Source organism: Chelonoidis abingdonii, chromosome 1 (assembly GCF_003597395.2).
Source record: "Chelonoidis abingdonii isolate Lonesome George chromosome 1, CheloAbing_2.0, whole genome shotgun sequence".
NCBI lineage: Eukaryota > Metazoa > Chordata > Testudines > Testudinidae > Chelonoidis > Chelonoidis abingdonii.
Window position 1 is genome coordinate 271219725 of NC_133769.1, and position 20493 is coordinate 271240217.

A 20493-nucleotide genomic window follows, 5' to 3' on the forward strand; every position below is an offset into this window, starting at 1 on the left:
AATCACACACCCTTATCCCACCACCTAGATACTTAAGAACTGCCTAGGGGACACTGAGGCACCAACACAGTATTCAGAGCAAACATTAAGAACAGTCCCAGTTCATCACACTCACACAGTGGAACTTCCTGTGTAAGCAAGGCGAGTAAACATTGGCTTTTCAAGTGAACCTTCTTTTAAATGATCACTACTGAACTTGAACATGAATTAACACACATATTTGTTTCACAGACAATATTTGAAATATATTTACCAGAAGAAGACACAGTCAGTAGTTGTTTACTGACTACTGATGGGGCCTGCTTCTTTAGCCCAATATCTGCATGTGGAGTAACTACAGCAGTGCTGGAGTGGCTCCTCCTGGATTTGAATCCTTCAAGTTCCTTGCTTTTCGTCTGGCCATTGAACAGCATCAACCCTTCTTAGATGTCCTAGACTAGAGGATATGAAGGAAAATGACTATAAAACTGTGACTTTCCCCTGAGTTGCTTCCCTCTGGTGGCTGGTCTACTTTGACAATAACAGTCCACTACTGCTACCAGTTACCCCATTAGCTCAGTTGGTGTAGTGATGTGGGAATCCAGTTTGGTGCCACATGATGGAATTTCTCATTTTGCTGTTTTTGTTTTTTTTTTTTTAATCTAGGAGATCACATACAGTGATATAGTCTTTAATTACACTATTTGTAATTAAACTATTCTCTTTATTTTTCAGAGTCCTAGCCTCATTCAGTGCTCAGAATGAGGCAGAGGTTTCCAAAGACAGAAAGGCTTTTCTTCTGTACTTAAGACACAGGATTGGGATACTGTAGAGCATGGTTCTAAACTTGACTCTGCCACAGACTTCTCATGTGGATATAGGACAAGACTAGCATAATGTCTGTGCACGAGGGGATCAAATTAAGTCTGCATGGCACAACCTTAATTCTGGTATTTCCTAAATTTTGAGTACTTGACCTTGCCACTTAATGTTCTTTCACCATGTTTTATTTATATGTCATGTGTATATTGTTCCCACAGAACCTATAAATCAGATATTATTTGCATCTAACTTTATCTACATATATAGGGTATTTATGTATCATGCACGGATGAACAGAATATTCAAGAGTATTTTTCTTCTCTTCCCATAGGACTCTCAAGAGAACTATTTTTCTGCTTTTACCAGAGTCAGCCACCTCCCATGCTCCCCTTTGTGGCTGGAGGTCACTCTGCACCACCCTGCCTCTATTTCCCTTCTTGGACTTCTCAAAACTCCAGATCAGAGTCCTAAAGGTAATTAAAACACCGTCTTAAGGACCAGTTTATTTAGTTCTAACACTCATTGGCCCTCCAGCCCCCCAAGTCCAGTAAATGTCTCTCTCTTAGATAAGGAGTCCCCAGTCCTCCTTCTGGAATGAGCTGATGCTGTTTTCTCCCCCTACTCACCCACTCCAGTTTTCTGCTGCTCTTATAGAGGAATCAGCTGACCTCTGCTCAGGTGCACCTACTTAGTAACTAGGCTTGGCTGGCCCTAGGCCTCTAGACCTTAAAAGGAAAGTCACCCTGTTATATTGTTCCTGCTCAATTGCAAAATATTAGTAATATCTTAATAGGACATTTGCCAAATACCAGTCATCTAGATTGTAAGCTTTCCAGAGCAGGGGTCCCTTTTTTATGTATGTATTCAGTGTCTTGCATAATTCACAGATTTGAAGGCCAGAAGGGACCAATGTGATCATCTAGTCTTGACCTTCTTTGTAGCACAGGCCACAGAACTTCTCCAGAATAATTCCTAAGGCATAACTTCTAGGAAAATGTCAATCCTGAGTTAAAAATTGTCCATGATGGAGAATCCACCACAAGTCTTGATAAACTGTTCCAATGGTTAATTACTCAATGGGGTTCTGATCCCTGATTGGAACGCCTAGATGCTACCATGGTGAAAACAGTAAGTGATAATAATTTATAATAATTGACATTATTTCCTCTCACTTTGACTTATTTAGAAAACATTAACACATTTAAACACTTCAAAATAAGTTCTTCATTCTTTGAAAATATTGATTATTTGGTCCTAAATAAATTTAAAAAAATAATAATGTGCTGAAGGAGCCAATACTGTCTCATATTTTGTAATATTCTTTACAAATTACAAATATTCATAAACACTTGAATAATACACCTTGGTAGTTGGGGACAGGATATGAAATAACCTAACGAAGTATACAGCTCTGCATTTGAAACAAGATTTTGTATTTGTAAAGTTCTCCTAGAGGTACAGGTGAGGTTCCTAGACTCAGTGCAGAGAAAGCAGACTTTCGCTCTACCTACAATTCTGCTTTTAATTAATAACATGTGACCAGACGCGCTGTGATCTCTTTAGTCTCTCTAAATGGTATGTCACCCCACAAGCAGTTCCAGTGTCTTCTGGGGGACTACTCACATTGTAAGGTCCTGCGTAATGTTATCACAGTCTAGCCTGGATTCATTTGTGAAAGGACTAGAGTGGCTGTGGAAGGCCACACAGGAAGCTGTGGAGGGAAGTAACCATTTCCTAATAGAATTACTAAATAATGTAAAAAGCGATAAAGAGTCCTGTGGCTCCTTATAGACTAACATGTGTTGCAGCATAAGCTTTTGTGGGTGAATATCCACTCCGTCAGAAGCCCACAAAAGCTTATGCTCCAATATGTCTATTTAGTCTATAAGGTGTCACAGGACTCTTGGTCACTTTTTACAGATCCAGACTAACATGGCTACCCCTCTGATAAATAATGTAAACCACAGATAATATATAATGAAGAGAAGAGAAAAATACTCCACCAAAATTTAGTCATTAGGCAGGTTGCTTGGTGGTGGGGCTGGGAAGAAATACTCTCTCTCATTACCTGTGATTCCATAGGTGATCTGCCAGGTTTCTTTTCAGCTAGACCCAATAGCCTTCATTCACAAAGTGGGATTACCCATGGGATGCAGCAGTAAGGAAAAGACCCTGGGATTCCTCGAGCATTATAAGACACTCTGTGTTCCTTTACTCCCCCACAAAACCTAAGGTCCAGAGATGTCCTTTTGTAAATGTGGCTACATTGTGAAAACAGGATCCTGCAGGCTGGAGTGGAAAGAGAGGGAGGGACTGACATAACTGATGTTGAGCTGCCTATGAAAATAGGGGAGAGACACCCCAACATGTTTACTTTTTCTTGAAAGAAATACAGTGCACATACTGCACCTCGTAAGGGGCTGTGCCAAGAAGCCTGGACAACAGTCTGGTGAGGGGCAGTAGAAAGGGGGAGTCGGGAGGGGACCAGGTATTGGTGGTGTGGGAGGTGGGGCTCAACAGAAGTGGGAATAGGGGGGCAGGAAGGAAATGGGGGAGGAAATGAGGCAGAGCAGGAGTGGAGGTGGTGGAGAGGAGTGGGTACTGGAGAGGGAGAGGCTGGGGGAAGCTGGGAGGTGTTCCCCTGGGGAAGGGAGTCCTCTGGTCTCCCCAGGCCTCTCTCTCTGGAGCGCTCCTTGCTCACTCTGCCAGCGAGGGGGCCGCTAGTTTCCAGCACTGTGTAAAGGGCGCCTGTTTGAAAGGCGCCTGATCCACGGCACGACGTACCCACTCATTGCAATCCGGAGTAAAAGCGAGGACATGATTCTCCCCCGCCCTGCAAAGGAGAATCCTCTCCCCCTCCCGCTGCCTCCGAGCGGGTTTGGATGCAGCTGGCAGATTAGAGACTTCAGTTTAGAGAGATGAATGTTTAACTCCCTACCTCCTGACACGGGTTTGCTTCGGAGAGCTGCCGATGCGCAGCAAGGCGCGATGGTGTGTGCGGGTATCCTTGGGGTTTCCTTCAAGCCAGCCGCGGTGGCGCGTGCTTTGTGTCATTTCACAGCCACGCCTTGTCGAGGAGGGAGCGGGTTGCCCTCCCTTTAAACCCGAAGGAAAGCCGGGGGAAGGGATTTCTTATCATTCCGATGACTCGAAAAGAAACAAGACCCCGAACCTGCTGGAAAAGCATGTGCTTCCCACACTGTGGTGGGGCTAAGGGCTGTGATTTATACCACCCTAGTGTGGGCTCGTGGGAGGGTTACGATTTTAGTGCATGCCCTGGATGCGGAAATATAAAGCAACACATGCCAGTGCGCTAAAGAGCAGCAGGCTTAGACATATTTCTTTGCGGTAACGTATTTTATTCCACGTGGCCAATGTACAGCGCTAAATTCTATTTTCCCGGGACAAGAGCTAGCTGCTTCGTTTCCCAGTGTATGATTAAAGCCTGAAAAGCCCCAGCCCAGAAGTATCCCTTCGGAGAGTGGCTTTCCCATTCAAGCCCCAGGGCTGAAAGCCCAGCAGAGAGATCAAGTTGTTACCGAAGTGAGAAGTGTGGACACGCACACAAAGGAACTTTCCGCCACTCGCTGCAAACTGTTAGTATTCCGGCCATGCAGCTCCCAACAACTGGCCTTGACACAATAACAAAGACATTTAAATGCCAGGACGCATACTTCACTTTTTAACCTGCTGAGAGGAGCTACTTTCAAAGCTTCCCTACGGTGAATAAACTGACAAAAAATATGGGGTGCGCTCAGAAATTAAACACCTTCTCCTGTAGCAAAGTGGCGTTAATCAGGTTTCTAAGGCAATCGCCATCTCTGTCTTTTACCATTCACCCAAATAATGCCGAAAGAAGGGTCCCTTTAGCACGAGTGAAAGCAGAAAGAAGGAATTATACCCATTGCTAGTAAAATCATCTTAAATCAATAGAGCACCACTTGAACTCGAGTTTCCATTGTTTCAGTGAAACATCAATGTTTTTAATTAAACACAGCTACCCTTTTCTGTTAAAACATTACATAAAAGGGTTAGGTTTCTACTTTTGTTGAGGCAGCTGGCGCTTGTTGGCTGTTGTGTTTGAGCAACAGACTGTTCAATAGGAGCGAGAAATAGCTCAACGCACTCTTAATAGACTTTATTAACAATGCACCTTGAAAAGGAATACATTGTGTTATTGTGTTAGTTTGCTACAAACCTATTAAAGGAAAAATAGCATCCATCAGGTCTAACAAAACGCATTTGTATTATGCATACTTATCTGCTTCAAATACGCTCCTTGGCACAATGTCCAGACATTCAACCAGCTAGCTCATCAAGGGCTGGACAGCAGAACACGCTCTAGTTAGAGAGTGATACACGGGACTTACAAATCCAGCCGATTAGTTATTTTTGTCTGCAGATGCGAAACCCAAATAGCACATTTAATTAGGAACCATTCTGCAGACGCACTGTGGGGAATTCAGGGATTTGATATGAGTGTAATACGTGAAACCAAAAATGATAGCGAAGTTGGGTAATTATGAGAGGAGTATGTAAGGGAAAGCTAATGATCTCTCGGCAGTATTTTGAATCTATCTAACACATATTTTCAATATTTGTTTGTTCTTTAGTAAAACTACTGTGAAACCAAATACTACTCAGAGTATAATTGACGATTTACCTATAAAGGGGCTGATTTTTAGTTCTTCGAAGTATAACGGGTGTTAAGGAACCGAATGAAACCCGAAGACCAGAGCCAAATAATGATTGTTGCCTTGAATACAGCCTTTTTGCACAGGCAAACGCTAAACAGATTAATTTTCGAAGTAAATTCTTGCTTCGATTAGTCTTGTTACATTGCACCTGAATCGACGGGTTAAAGGATCCAGACCAAAGCACAAGTCAAGAGCGACTTTAAAATTGTTACAAAATACATTATGACATATACTGTACACACAACCGTGGGACCACGAACCTGGGAGAAATTTTAGCTGCCCAAATAAAGGCTAAGTTGTCTCGGCGTTTTCTGCCTCCCATCCCAAAGCATCAGCTCTCAAAGTGCGCTTTCCCCTTTGAGGCAGACAAGACAAGCCAACTGCAGCACCTTTTGACACTCATCTCGCCTGCAGACGTTTCAGAGATCGGTTTAAGTGCTGAAGTGATACAAGAAATTATAGAAAATGCCTACCAAGAACTCAATGCCAAGAGAAATAGCGCAGGAGTTCTGCCCAAAGGAACTAGCCAAACCCGCAATTTGAAACTTCCAACCGCCTAGTCAGCTGGAGAATCGTCAAAGATCAAGATCAATTTGTCAGCTAAACACTTTTGATATGTAGTAAATGTCTAGCTCTTCCCCGTTCAGTGTTAGCATAGGGAAAAAAATAGTATTTTCCCAACTAGTGTGTGAGCGCTTGTGTGTGTGTGCGCGCGTGCTCGTATGTGTGTGTGATTCACAGTTGTGGAGCTTTTCTTCCTGACAATGTATCAGCAGATCACAAATCTTTTTCAAAGGATTTATTCAAAAGTTATGCATATATATGGTGGGTTTCTAGCGCAGTAAAGATAAAAGACTCACAGTCTGATGGAGAAGCCATGCTGTCCCGTGTAGAATAAGTTCCATCTTGGTGATTTGTAGTGTATACTGCATAATTCACCTCTTCTTACCCTGCTTCATTCAAATACAGAAATGCGCGTCAAAAGTCATTACGAATAGTAATAAGGTAAGTCAGAAGCGGCCCGATCCTGCCAGATCGGACAATGGGATCTGAGAGCGGGATGGGATCCAATGTCTCCTATACTGCCCAGGTGACACTGAAGAAGCAAAAGCACATTACCAAGTATATCCAAATATTCAGGAATAGCCAGTCAGATACGCGGAACCGGCTGTCCAAAGATTTCTGTGTTGTCTTTGCTGACTTTTAGCAATCCAAATCGGACAATACAACGGATTGAGTCCTTCTCTCCCCCACCCCTCCTAAATAGGCTGAAGTTCAGGTTTTCAGACTTGAAATAAAAGTCAAACACTTGGCAAACAACCAGCTCACACAATCATGTCCAGCTCTAAGGGAGAAAAACGACATTCACCTGTACACTCATCTAATTAGTCACTTTACTCATCTTTATAATACTAAAAGTTGAGTGAGCAACTTCAGTTTCTTTACGATTGTGCTGGTAATATATTTCTGTACATAAGCATTGAATTATTAACCAATTATATGTACTTTAAGCCTTAAATTTTAACCAGAAGTTACCGTGCAATCACAAGGGATCCAAGAGATGATTCGTTTTCTCGAAAAGTGATCGGTGTGTCCTAGTGAATAATTTAGGGAAGCTGGAGTTGTTCCTGTTAAATAAGGTCATAAACCTTCCCAGCCTTTCACCTGCAGAAACACCGCACTGCGATTATTAGCTTTAATTCAATTATTCAAAGTTCCAGTAAGATTTTTGATCAGTTTCCCAAAGTTCTTGATCCGTTTTCCAGGGAATCGTCTTTTTTGTACGTATGGGCAATTAAGGTTAGCTAATAAGTGAAAGAGCGTCTGTCCTGTTCCCTGGTATTGACATTTCATTCTTTGACTGTATGTGTAAAGAGATGAATGAAGAACGCATGGATGAGTGGAGAAAAGACGAGACGAAATCTATCTCAGGGCAAAAGACAGGAGGAAAGAGGAGCTAGAATCAAGTCTGTATTGAAGAGAAGAAAAAGTTCAGCAGTTCCCATGAAGGCGTTTTGAGAGGTGAGGAGTAAATTGCATTAAAAGCAGACAGCTAAAATCTATCTCTATCTATACCTAAAGCAGATGTTAAATATGGAGGAAGATTGCTAAGCGTAAGGGCAGCTAGGCTGCAAGGAGGCTTTTAAATCACCACCACGTTGAAGGCTTTGAAGTGGTTTAGAAGTAGGGCCGGCAACTGGAACATGTCACCTTCATTAACAAACAAACAATAGACAACAACTCTGAAACGACAGACAGCGGTGAAATCGACTCTGTACGGGGCCCGATTCTGTGAGGCCTTTCAATAGACCAGGCCCTGAGCAGCTATCCAAATCCGGAATCCCGTCTGTAAACCATTTAGCAGAATACTGAGATTATTTTGCTTAGTATGTCTGGTTTGGGCTTGTAGTATTGGAAGTTAAATAACCAGCGAAAGTGTGCTATGGGGAGGTTACATTTACAGCATTTCCCCCTGATATTTCCACGTATAATTAAAAACATACCCGCAATACAAAACAAAGGGATCCATTCCTCTTTCAGCATTTCGGTTGAAATAAATTGTTTCGACTCTGCTGTGATAATGTTTTCTTTCAGAGGACTATTCAGCTCCGTGGTTAATTTTTTTTTGGGGGGGGGGGAGGGGAGGATAGGGAAATAAATGATGCATTTGTTTTCTTTGTAAGCCCATGTTTAGTTTTAATTTTCCTGTATTTTAAAATAAACACATTGGCTGAAGCCTGTTTGATCTGTGCAAGAAGGAAGTCTACATTGTAAAGGAATGCGCAGAGGTTTGGTCTGAAAATGGAGCAGTGACTCACAGCTGCAGGCAGGAAAAAAATGCACTGTGGTGTCAGCCAGAGGTGTTCAGTCTAATAATTCAGGCTGTAAACTGTATCCCCTAAAATTACTTACATAATAAATCACTCCGGGGATAAAAAAAAAATAGCCTGAAAAGTGTAAAGGGCTGGGGGGAATCTTTCCTGGAGTTACTTGCTTGAAAATGATTTATAACCATGTGACCTATGAGTTTAACTTTTTCAAAGATGTCAGCTTGATAGAGCTGATTGTTTTAGTACAGCGGGTTGTGCCCACGGTACATAGTGCATTTGGCTCTGTTAAGTTAACAGCAGTATGAAGCGGATGTGTTACTATCGGTATGGCACACACAGCTTCACCTGGTTCCCAGCTAAATGAGTCAATTTCATAAGACAAAACCATTCAGATACTAGTTTGCAGATAAAGTGATTATTAACCAGTAAATTCGTAAGAGGGGCATCGCTGGAAACATTTCTGAACTCGCTTCAGTGTGTTTCCATTTCTATTTTACATACACAGAACAGATAAAACGAGAGAGGAAAGTTAATTTGAAATGAGTGCTTCTCCGCGATAATTGTAATGTTTATGTATGGGGATGACTAGTCTCCTAACATTTCAGGAACTCGGATGTCTCTAACCAGAAATCACTCCCCTATTTATACTGATAATTTTGGTCCAGCGTCCGGAGATAAGATAAAATAAAGAAGAACAAGTTCACCACATAATGATACAAGGAAATATATTGAATAAATAACCGGAAGGTCGAAATGTGAGTCCTGGTCGAAATAGTGCATTTTATGAGAACTTTTCTGCGTTTCAAGTTTTAATGAATTCAATAATATCTGCCCCCTGTGAACTGTGATAGGGAACTGAGTGCAGGCAATGACGTCTCTGGGATTACACGTTCGCTGTTCGGGAAAGTAAATTGCTGGGAAGATTTGCAACAAGAGAGAGATACAGTGGAAAAGGAAAACCAGCGAAGATTTGCTTCACGGAGGTCTGCAATAAATGTTTACCGTGGAAAAAAAAAGAAGTCAATACCAATTAAAATCTGGAACCAACATTCATTAGTATTCATGACATAGGATCTGGCTTTTATGTTTATCTTTCTCCATGGATCAATATCGTAGCAGCATGTGCCAGGAATGAGCAGAAATCTGGTCACTGCATGTAGCTGACCTTTCACTCTCTCCCTACAGGTCATATCATCTTCATCAAAACAGGTCAGATCATCTTCATAACTAGCACCACCTAATGCAGCAATAGCCACCGTTCTCATTAAAACTGTTATTTAATCCGCAGCCTGCGACTAGGACTAGAAAGCGAGGCAGGGCTGTTCACACACACTGCGGATTGTTACTTTAAAAGTCGGAATGGACATTGCTCTTTTCTCCGCCACAAGCAACTGGCTTAAATCAAGATCCAAACAAAACAAAACAATCGCTCTCCTGCGAGACCTCCACTAAAAGACAACTCTGCAGAGACGCTCACAAAAATATTCACCAGCCCAGTTCTGATGAAGTTGCTATGTTGAAGTGGGTCCCTGGTGTGTGAACTAGACCGTCCATATCTGTATCTGGTAATTGTAACTGGTGCAAGGAGGAGCCCTCACATTAACCACCCACATTATACTCCTGACCAGAGCAACAAGCATTTCCTCCTGGCCCGGAACCCAGCACCTCCGCTGGCTGCGGCATATCAGTTCCCCAATAATCAAAGCGAGAGGCGGGGAGCTAGACAGTAGAGATCAAACTGTTGCATCTTGGAAATCGCTGGAAAGAGATTTGGGCAGAAAATATTCACCACTGCAATCTGAGACTCCAGATCTATTTTCCATGTTTCCCATAGAACCTGTGTTTCCCGTATATTGTTCATCTCTAGAAAATGGTCTCTAAATATAAAACTACTAATTGGCAGTCACCTCTGCTCCTAGCCCCAGCCTACGCGTATGCCCGTGAAAACAGGAACGTTAACAGTTTTATATCATATTTTAAAGAGGTGACATTCGCATCAAAACTCAACCCTCTGTCTGTGTGGATCGTGGCAAAAAAGGTGAAGTGTCCTGGTTAATTAAGAAATTGTTTTCCCATATAGGAAGCAACAGATGGCTCCCACACCTGGGCTTACACCAAGAATTAGGAGGGTTGGTCTAAAAATGGTAAACTAACAACTTCTTGCAGCTCAGAAATGTATAGCCCGGCCATAAAAATTCCACCGAGGGCGTCATTAAAAAGCTATTTGAAACATGTTAAAATGCTAGAGGATGGTAGGTATTAGGAATAACCTGTTATTGTTTACTGCCCGGTGCAACTCCCTGGTAGGAAGTCAGATCGCCAGTACGTTTTGTGTTATGCTTCCTCTCCTTAGGACAACAGTATAGCAGCAATGACTTTGAAGTATGATTAAATAAAGGCATGAAACCTCTGGCACCCCCTTTGAAAAGGGCAAGCACTAAACACGGACATTTTGGGCAGTGAAATCTTTCGGCGTGTGCGTGGGGAGGGCGGAGGAGAGACGCTGCAGAATGAAGGAAGTAAAAATCCACAGAACTTGAGTTAAATCGCACTTTCGAAGCGAGGGAGTCATGGTGCCCTAGAGTGGTTTTAATCGCTGCTGCTTACGTTTGCACTACAATACCAGAGTCTCGGCTTGTAAAATGAGAAGCCCTCCAGTTTGTGTGTTTCGGGGGGCCGAAGGGAGGAAGCCAGCCCCAAATCCCAAAAAGTTGTAGATGAAAAATATACGTACCTCGCTGTACCAATTAGCATGTCCTGTGAGCACATGCGGCTGGGTAGCAGTTTTGTGTCGGTTGCTGTCTTCATATTTGGTAGGAAAAAAAGAGTGTGTGAATTTCTGAAAACAAAGGAGAAACTTAAAAGGCTGCTATAGGCTTAGTGGAGTCTAGACAGAATGAAACTGAACAATCTTGTAGACTCTCCATATGAATCCTCTGCGGGGCTGATCCCAGGCAAGCTGACCTTTAGCTTGTATTTTATGTTGTATTTTTATTTTGCTGGGCAGAAGGGAGCCTGTTCTGGGTATTAAATCATAAAATAACTCACATCGTATTAAATATATAACTTTAATGCTGGCCTCCCTGGCACACGGAGTTTTTTCCCCCTAGGGATGCTTAAATAGTTTTAAAAAGTGTTTGATTTGTTACAGTCATGTCAAATAAAGGTACAGGTAAAGGTAGGCTATTTTAGAAAATTACTCGATACAAGCTATATTACCTACAGGCAGGGAGAAATCAGGAGAAAACATCTAAACTCTTTTCTAAATTACATCTGAGTTTGCAGCTTTGGGAACAAAGTTTTAGGAAACCAGCTAAAGGTAAAATCGTTAAATGTACTCCACAGGGCATATGAAGAAAAAGTCAAAATCCAAAATCAGGAGAAGTGATAAAAATAACAGTATTGCCTGATATTGATTTTCGGTGTAATACAGCTACCTCATTGCAAAAGAAGCTGCAATTTTGCAGTAAATACGTGTAATCTGTGCATCGCATTTGATATATTGTGTTTTTCAAAGTGAATGCTGCCACCTTAGCTGTGAAAGCCTGCCCCCCTTTTGTTATCTCACTGGAACTAGGTGTGTGCGAGACAGAGACCACTGGAGCTCTTCTGCAAACCTCAGTGCCGCCCTGGCCTTTAGTTTGTGTGCTGGGGAATAGAGCTGGCTCGCTCCAACTCCTTGGCGTGCGAGGAGGGGTACGGATGCAGCAGGGTTCAGGGCTGCCAAGAGAGCCACAGGCCTTGCCTGCGATTTGTCCTTGGTTTCCCTTCGGGGTGTGCAAAAGTGCAGCGAGCAAGAGACTCCAGGTTTGGAAACACCAGGCTCAACCTGAGAGACAAAGAGAAAAGTGAGAGGAGGGGGGAGAGAGGGAGGGAAGAAGGCGGGGTGGGGGGGAAGGTGGGAGAGAGGAGATGGATGAAGAGAAGGAGCCGGCGAGATAGAGACAGGGGTCTTGCTTGCAGAGCTGCATCTGCCAAGCCCAGACGGCTGTGTCCTGCCCATTGGTTCCAGTCCCCAGAGAACCCCTCAGCCCCACGGATGCGTGTGTGTGTGTGTTTGTGCTGTCGAGTCGTACACAATGTCCGCTGGGAACCCTGAAAAGCTGGCAATCGCCATAGAAATCACTAGGCTCAGAAGGAAAGGCGGTTTATATGTATTATGAACTATTACTAACCACAGAGGCAGTGTGGGCCCTGCCTGGGTCCTGGGAAAGCCGGGCAGCCTTGCTTTACTTTATGTAGCGGGCGAGCCAAGTCAAATTCAAGTTCAAGTTCATGGCCAGTCTGGCGAGGGAAAGAAAAAAAGCCATTCTCATGACCACGGTTGTTGCCCTCCCTTCCCCAGGGCCCGTCATGAAAAGGCAGCTTTGTTAGCCGGGCGGCGGGGACTTGTTTTACTTTTCGGTATCTGCTGCTCCTAAATAATGGCCGGGAGAGAGCCCAGCCCCGTTGCGGTTCTGGTGGTGATGGGGTTATTTAATAGAGCTAGTCGGTCCTACGGCAGGGATCTCACGCCAAAACAGAGATTAGGCTACAAGACATGAAAACACAACTCCAGCTGGCGGGCGGCGGAGAATCTGTTTCCAGAGCCGGGAAAGGGAAACCACAGTCGATAGCAAGCGAAGTACAAACTTCTCCCGACGCTCTTGCGGGCTGACAAATGGAAGCGAAGAGCGGAGCTGCAATCAATAGCTCCTGAGTGCATGGCCAGCCACAGAGCGGGGAACCGGTGGACGAGCCAGCAACAGCCCCGAAGCCGCTCCCTTCAACCGGCTGGGCTAACCCTGGGCGGCCACTTCGACTAACTCCGAGGAGAATAAGGATGCCTCTTCCTCCACAGACTTGCTTTCCCTCCCGCCGAGGTCAGGGAGCTACCTCCTATGCACAGGAGACAACCAAACACAAAACCCTGGGGGAAGAGTTTGTAGGACTAAAAAATAGCAGAGGAATTGTTCTGCAAGGGGAATGTTTCTCCAGCGCTGTGCGTTAATTTCTACAGTCCCCCACACTAACTTGAACCCGCTCGGAAACAGGGTAGCAATAGCTGGGTGGTGGGGAGGATGGTTACAAAAAATAACCAGAATTTCAACCATACCTCGAACACATTTTAATCTGAAACAAGCCCTCTAAATGAGGTTACATTTTTCAACAGGAAAAGAACTTTACTCAAGCTGCCTTTTCCAGAGATCTCTCCAAGGGATCGGCGGCGTGTGCCAATGACTTTAATAATTTTGCGTAATATTATTACAGAACATAAATTAGATTTTAATAGCTGTTTGATTACTTCAGGGTCTTACATTATGCAACCTGAATGAACGCCAGACTCCAACCCGCAGAAGAGCGCAATATGGAAAGGGTGCAGTCTCTGAACCCTACCAAAACTGCTCCTGGAGCAGCATTTGGGGAGATTTTCAGGAGCTCTTCCCCTTCCCCCCCCATGGGATTTAGTCTTCTGCTGCTGAGCATGTGTCGTTCATTCCCAGCCGTGTGTCATTCCCATCCACAAAGAGAAGAGGATCCCACAAGCACACACAGCTCCCCAGCCATCGTGGGACACTTCTATTGTCATTTCAACTCGGAGAACAAAACGATAACTGGGAGGAGAGAAAGCTGCTGTGGTTGGCTGCGTTTGAGAGGCAAACGGATCTGTACATGTTTTTGCTGAAAACAGTGTAGCCACAATAGGGCGCTAGGAGTCCTATTCCGAGGAGTTGGCTCTTCGGATCTGCCTGTTTTCAATACTTACGTGGCTAGATATCGGTTTGGCAAAATCCAAGCTTTCCAAGATCCCCAAGATGTGCCACACACGCCTTGGGTGTCTTGATTATTCCGTTATTCCTAGAAAGCCGCTTCCTGCCCATTAAAGGGGAAAACCCCCTTTTTTATTTGATGTCTAATTCCTTAAGAAAGCCTGGATGCTGGTCCACACCCTTTCATCCCCCCACTAAAATCCAGCGGCAAGAAAGAGTTAATTAAGATCAAGATTTATTCTTTTTCCTTGCAAACCCCACGATTAACAGCTGTAGATTTGTTTGTGTTGATTACTCATCTAATACATTTTAAGTAAAATCACTCTATGGGCTCTTTAAAAGTGATTTAAAATGTTTCTTTAAGAGAAAATGAAGCTACCCTATGCTGTCTTTCACTTCTTCAGTGGTGTATATAAGCTGTAACAATATTTTAAGGATTTAAACAATAAATGTAAATTTTAAAATGTCATGACCAAAGGAACAACTTTAGGTCAATGTGAATTTCCAATCCACCCACATTCCAGTGTGCACTATTTTTGGTACCTTCTACAAAAACAAGTAATGTAGAACATAAATATAATAGAGTAAAACAGATGACAAATGTATACTTTCCTGAGGAAAGCTCGAGGTATCTTATATTCAGTGTAAACATATACCTAACATATATACATAGTAGAATACTTGAAAAGCTCACTCTTATTGTCATCACAGGGCTTTCCAAAATGTTATTGTTTTATTGGCACATAATGTAGGGGTTTGTTGTTGTTGTTTTTTTAAAAAAGGATGTTTTGGAGGAAAGTTAACGCTATCATAACTGAAGAAATTTTATATAATTTTAAAAAAAATTACCCTAAGGTGATTTTGCTAATTTTTAAAAAATGTTTTGCATATTCTAGCTACACTGATTTTCATTCTTTAGGTGCATCCTACCCAGTTAAAGAAAGCCTTTGGACGTAAAAAGAACCAGTACATGCAGTTTCAACACATTTTATTATATTTCTGTATGCATTACTCTCAAAACATATCACAAGAAATGATGAAACCACTTAAACCTTCAAATAAAAAATCTGAAACAGTTTATGCTCACAATTGTACATATTTATAGTTAAGAAACATTCTTTATAAATACTGTTTCCTCTGTAGCAAGTTAATACCATAATTTAATTACAAATGGATAAATATGGTAACAGGTATTTACAGAAGGAAGGGTGTTATTAGGGAAAAGCTAACGGCACGACGTTTATTTTTCCTCACAATCTTCCAAACAGGAACTAACAAATTGAACTTGCAAAAGCACTAAAACATCACATGTAAACCCAGCTAACAGAAAAATACATTCACAAGCATTGTTGTTGGTGGTGGTGTGTGTGTAACAGAATGGAGACTTTGGCACAGTTTTTCCCCCAGTCTATAGTTGAATTAAGTTTACAATCAAATTGCCTCTTAAAAAAGAACACAATATTCATTATCACAATTACAAAAGAAACCATTTTCTTCCACGTTACTTTTTTCTTAAAAAATGGATGAACTAAAAAGGGAAAAGAAACGAAAAAAGTCCATCACTTTTTGGGGGTGGGAGAAAATCAATCCGTAGTTTACAAACGGGACGAACTTCTATACACCGAAAATCGAATAAAACTTCGTTTACCACCTTAGAGGAGAAAGGAGGAGTCCTCTATATACACAGCTGGTCGCGATGGAGGGTCTTGGGCCAACGGAAGGGGGTGGGAGACAAGAAGAGTTTAGCTGTGGCGGATTTTTTGTTTTGGAGGCTCTGGCGGGGATTTGCTCTCCTGGGCTCTAGAGCCGTTTAAGTTGTTAATCCTTTCGCTGGGTAAGAGTGAAACCCAAACCAAACAGGATCCAGCACCTTTCCGGTGCGTCTGCTTCTTCCTCCTCCTCGGCGGACCCTCGCCCAGCAGTCCGGCAGGGCCCCTACACATACCATTCGTTGAAGTTTGAGCGCACGCGTGTCTCGCGCTCAGACTCTCCACACCGCGCCGGGTCCGCTGACGCTGCCACCCCCGCCGCCGCTGCCTCTGTGCACCGCAGACACCGCGGCCGCCGCCGCCGCCGCCGCTGGGGACAGGTTGGTGGCGCTCTGAGTCTCGGCGCTGGGGGACACCAGGCCTGGGGGGGTGGAGGACTCATAGCCCGAGCTGGCAGCCGGGGACGATTCCGAGCCTTGAGGGGAAGATTCATGGACCTGGAAAGCAAATGCAACAAAACAGGGTGGAGTAAGTGTCCCTGTGCGCAAGGCAGCCCCGGCCAGTGCTCACACCAGCCTCGCGGGGCCAGCGCACTCCCAGGCGCCCAGGTCCGGCACCCTGTGCCAAGCAAAGGCTCCCTGGCTTCATAATCTGCCGATGAGGCGGCTCCTGCTTTTGTTTCCCTTCCCAATAAAGAAAATGCGAGTTAAACCCTTCTCCCAAACCGACCCACTCAGAGGATGTCAGCTGGAAAAACAGCGGTGTGGTATTATACCTTCATGTGCTTCCGCAGAGAGCTGGGGTGGGTGTAGGATTTGTCGCACATTTTGCACAGATAGGGCTTATCTGAAGTGTGGACATGCATGTGCTTCTTCCTATCGCTGCTGTTGGCAAAACGTCTGTCACAACCTTCAAATTCACACTGGAAAGGCTTTTCTCCTGGAAGATAAACGAGGAGGATTTGGTTACAGTAAACAATCAACTTGGACTTCTCCCCTACTTATCGCACAATAATCCACAAATGCCTGCCTTAAAATAGGGGTTCATAGGAAGAATTGTATTTTTTTTTAAATTTCGAATGCTTTGTTTACCAATGTCAAATCCACTAAAATGGTTAACAAAAGATTGATGTCACTGTGTGGATTGTTTTCTGAGGACGCCTTGATGTGAAGCTATGAACTAATCACTTCATTACTGACAAGATATTTTATCATAAAATACAAAAATATTGGAGCCATATCTCGCCATTGCTTTTTAAGTAGGACTCCCCAGTGTCCCCAGTGAAACCAGTACGAAGTTCTCCGTCAAAACTGGTGACACGATATGGCTCCAATGAATTTACGGATTTTGTTTTGTTTCAACTGGTGCTATAACACAATCGTCTCGAAAGCATTTTTTTTTAAATTGAGACGTTTGCACCTTTATATAAAATCCAATACCCTGTTAAACTATAAACCATTAACAAAACAGTTAAGGCTACACACATTTTATTTCATGTATGGATCTTGGAAGTAAACACATATCCGCTGGGGAAAACTAAATGTCTGTAAAATACTCCATTTAATTTTCATACTATTTCTTCACCTTGTTGCCAGAATTCCAAATGCTCAGAGTAATTTGGAGGTGAGAACTCAAACATCCACCCATTTGGAGGGGGAACCATTTAACATTAAATTCCATTAGCACCTAAATTGTTTCTTAAAGACATCCGCTCAGACACAATGACTTAAGTGCGGGCATTTCATGCAAATAAATTTCTCAAATTTTAAACCTTGTTAAAGCTCGTCTCGCACCTAGCATCATTCTTAACACTTAAGAAAACAATAGGCCTATAGATCTTACCCGTATTCAAGTAAATATTTATAGTGGAAGTTGCTGAAATATTTGGCTGTCTTTTATGAAATACTCTGGCAGAATTCTAAGCTGGAAGTAATAGTAAATGAATACTCTATGAAGCAGGACGATGCGTTTGTTTTGTTACTGTTCAGCTCACACAATTTACCCCCAGGAAGTGTTGTGTTCTCTCATGTCTGACCTGATTTTTGTGTAAGTTTTTGAACTTCAAATCCTCTGCTACCTATTATATAATTTAATAAACTGTTGCAACACCCCCCTAAACCACCTCACATGAGACTTTAAAAACACTTTCTAAATTAGAAAATTTTATTGCCATCACTCACACCATTTAAATTTAATGAAAAGCATTCCCAGAAAGGGACATTTCGCCACTTACTGCGAGATATTTTTATATTTACAATACCTATGCACGTACGCACACACCCAAGTCATATATAAATGTGTACATTACTCACGGACAATCTTTTATCTATACATATGTCAAGCCATATTTTAATAGTATCAATTAATATATCTCGCCTGTATTTTACTTTGAAAGGGAAAGAGTTCGGCCAAGTCTTTACATGTTTTCACATTAATAAATGACCACAGATATAAAGCAATTAGTAAAAAAAATCATTTCAAACTGAAAGAGCCGGAGAAAACACCCGGGAAACGCTGCAGCATGCTGAACATGGAAGTCTTTACACACGGGAGCATCTTTCAGTGCATTTTTTTAAACCCATAAGCCATTTTTAAATCTTCTAAACCAAACATAATTACCTGTGTGTGTCCTTTTGTGGATTTTTAGGTTTTCTGATCTGGCGAAAACTTTCCCACAGCCAGGAAAAGGACAGGGGAAGGGCTTCTCTCCCGTGTGCACTCGGATATGATTGACCAGTTTGTATTTGGCTTTGAAAGGTTTGCCTTCCCGGGGACACTCCTCCCAATAACAGATATGGTTGCTCTGCTCGGGTCCCCCAACATGTTCCACCGAGACATGGGTGACCAGCTCGTGCATGGTGCTAAAAGTTTTATTGCAACTCTTTTTGGGGTTGTTCAGCTGCTCGGGGTCGATCCACTTGCAGATCAGCTCTTGTTTGATGCACTGTTGTCTCATGTATCGAAAAAAGGCACCTGGGTGGTGATGGTGGTGAGCTGCCATGTTCATGCCCATATTCATATTCATGGGGCCATACTGGTTGTGCAGCTGAGCCGCCGAATAGGGATCAGTCCTGGGGCTAGAGACCTGGCGGTATTGATCCGATCGGGCGAAGACCTCCCCGGGCAAACCCAGCCTCATCTGCCCGTTCAGGACGTTTTGGGAGGCGTGGGGGCCGTGCTGGTCGTGAATGGCGGGGAAGAGGATGTGGCTCTGAGCGTCCGTGTGCGGGTGATGGAGGGTCCCGGCCGCAGGGCCAAAGATCCCGTGCTGGCCGCCGGCCGGAGACGAGTCCCCAAAGCCCCGGCTGCGAAACAAGAAGTCCCGGGTAGAGTTGAAAGGCGCCCCGGAATAGGAGCTGACATGGGCGGCATGGGGCCCCAAGGCTGCCGCTGGGTAGCCGGGAGCCTGCGAGGTGAAAGCCGAGCTCTGGCCGGGGGACAGATCGTGGGCCCCGGGGTTGAGTTTAAAAGCCCCCATGTGGGCTGCCGAGTCCACAAAGCTGTTCTGCGCCGCCAGGCTCAGCTCCCGGTCCTGCATCTCGGCGGCGGCCGAGTGATGGTGCCGAGCGAAAGTGCCCACTCCAATGGCAGGGAACTGGGGTCCGGCGTCCAGCAGCATGGTCCTACCGCTCCTCTCCGCTGCCTCCCCCGCGGCTGCTCCTCTTCCTTCCCGGCCACCACACGCCAGCAGCAGTATCCAGGGACCAGGCTTCCCCCCGCTGCACCGAGCCGCAGCCGCCGAGCGAGCGAGCGAGCCACAGAGAGACGAGTCCAAAGCCAGGCGGAGAACCAAAGTGTATTAAAGGAGCTGAGGCGGGGGCGGGCGGGCAGGACAGAGGAGGGGGAGCGGGGGGGGAGGGAAAAAGGGAGGGGGACAATCGCGTTGCTTTTCCCTGCAATACACACACACACACCCTGCCAAGGAAATGTCACTGCCGCCAACCTCCGCCCTGAGCTCCGCACCCCCAGAAGCGCTGGCCCCTTTGATGCCTCCCTGCACCTCCACACCTCGCTGGTTTCCCCCCTCTCCTCCTGCGGCTGGGGTCTCCCCTGCCCCCCCTTTTTTATTCCTCTTCTTCTCGGCTGGGCATGAGATGTGTCTCACGTAGTAAACTCGCAGGAATGAATTCCCACGGATGAAGGAAGCAGCCGCGGCTCTGTCCTCTCCCCGAAGCCTCCTCTCTTTCTTTAAGTTGGGTCTGAGCTGGGGGGGAGGATGGTGGGAGGGGAGAGGAGAAGGAGCGGGGAGATGCGGATTAAAAACAATAACAATGAAAAAGCGATCCCCTCTCTGGGTCTCCGAGCCGAGCGGGGGGCTCCGCAGCAGGACCCGCAGCCCCTCTGGAGCGGGCTGGGGGACGTGAGCCCTTCTCCTCCTGCTCCTGGCTGCTCCCTCAGTGCGGGGGGTGAGTTTCCTCCCGTGTCTCTCCGCCTCTGTTTATTTCGGTGGGCGCTGCTGCTGCTGCTGTTATTTTCCCCCCCTCCCCACTCCCCTTCTCCAGCCTCTCTCTCTTACTCTCTGGCTGGACTGGCAGCTCCTCTTCAAACGCCCCCTTTAACAGCAGCCCGGTCATTCTCCAGGCGCCAGCTCATTGGTCAAACTGGCCTCATCAATCCTGGCGTCCCCCTAAGAGCCGCTAATAGCGGCTCGCGCTTCCCCGGGTCCTTCCCGCCTCCCCCTCCCGCACCAAGGCTGGGCGGTGGC

General features: G+C 44.7%; 1 protein-coding gene and 1 long non-coding RNA gene across 2 annotated transcripts in view; both read right to left on the reverse strand.

Moving 5' to 3' along the window:
- Window positions 1-430, reverse strand: part of LOC116818584 (uncharacterized) — a 5396-nt gene extending 4966 nt beyond the window's left edge. Inside the window, exon 1 of the long non-coding RNA XR_004372210.2 lies at window positions 254-430. This is a non-coding gene — a long non-coding RNA (uncharacterized LOC116818584). The remainder of the gene's footprint in view (window positions 1-253) is intronic.
- A 15630-nt stretch (window positions 431-16060) lies between these two features.
- On the reverse strand, window positions 16061-19613 carry ZIC2 (Zic family member 2). Its single transcript, XM_032769603.2, has 3 exons — window positions 18408-19613; window positions 16564-16727; window positions 16061-16285 (listed from the first exon to the last, which is right to left on the reverse strand). The coding sequence occupies exons 1-3, from the start codon at window positions 19405-19407 to the stop codon at window positions 16061-16063; spliced, it is 1389 nt and encodes a 462-aa protein (XP_032625494.1). The 5' UTR covers window positions 19408-19613.
- Between the last annotated feature and the right edge of the window lie 880 nt (window positions 19614-20493).

What these genes read in the sequence shown, in the direction of transcription:
- ZIC2 (XM_032769603.2), bottom strand. Translation starts at nt 19,407, where the DNA reads ATGCTGCTGGACGCCGGACCCCAGTTCCCTGCCATTGGAGTGGGCACT. An exon ending in CCACAAAAGGACACACACAG is followed by an intron (nt 16,728 to 18,407) that starts GTAATTATGTTT and finishes TTTATCTTCCAG; the next exon opens with GAGAAAAGCCTTTCCAGTGT. An exon ending in CTCTGCGGAAGCACATGAAG is followed by an intron (nt 16,286 to 16,563) that starts GTATAATACCAC and finishes TTTGCTTTCCAG; the next exon opens with GTCCATGAATCTTCCCCTCA.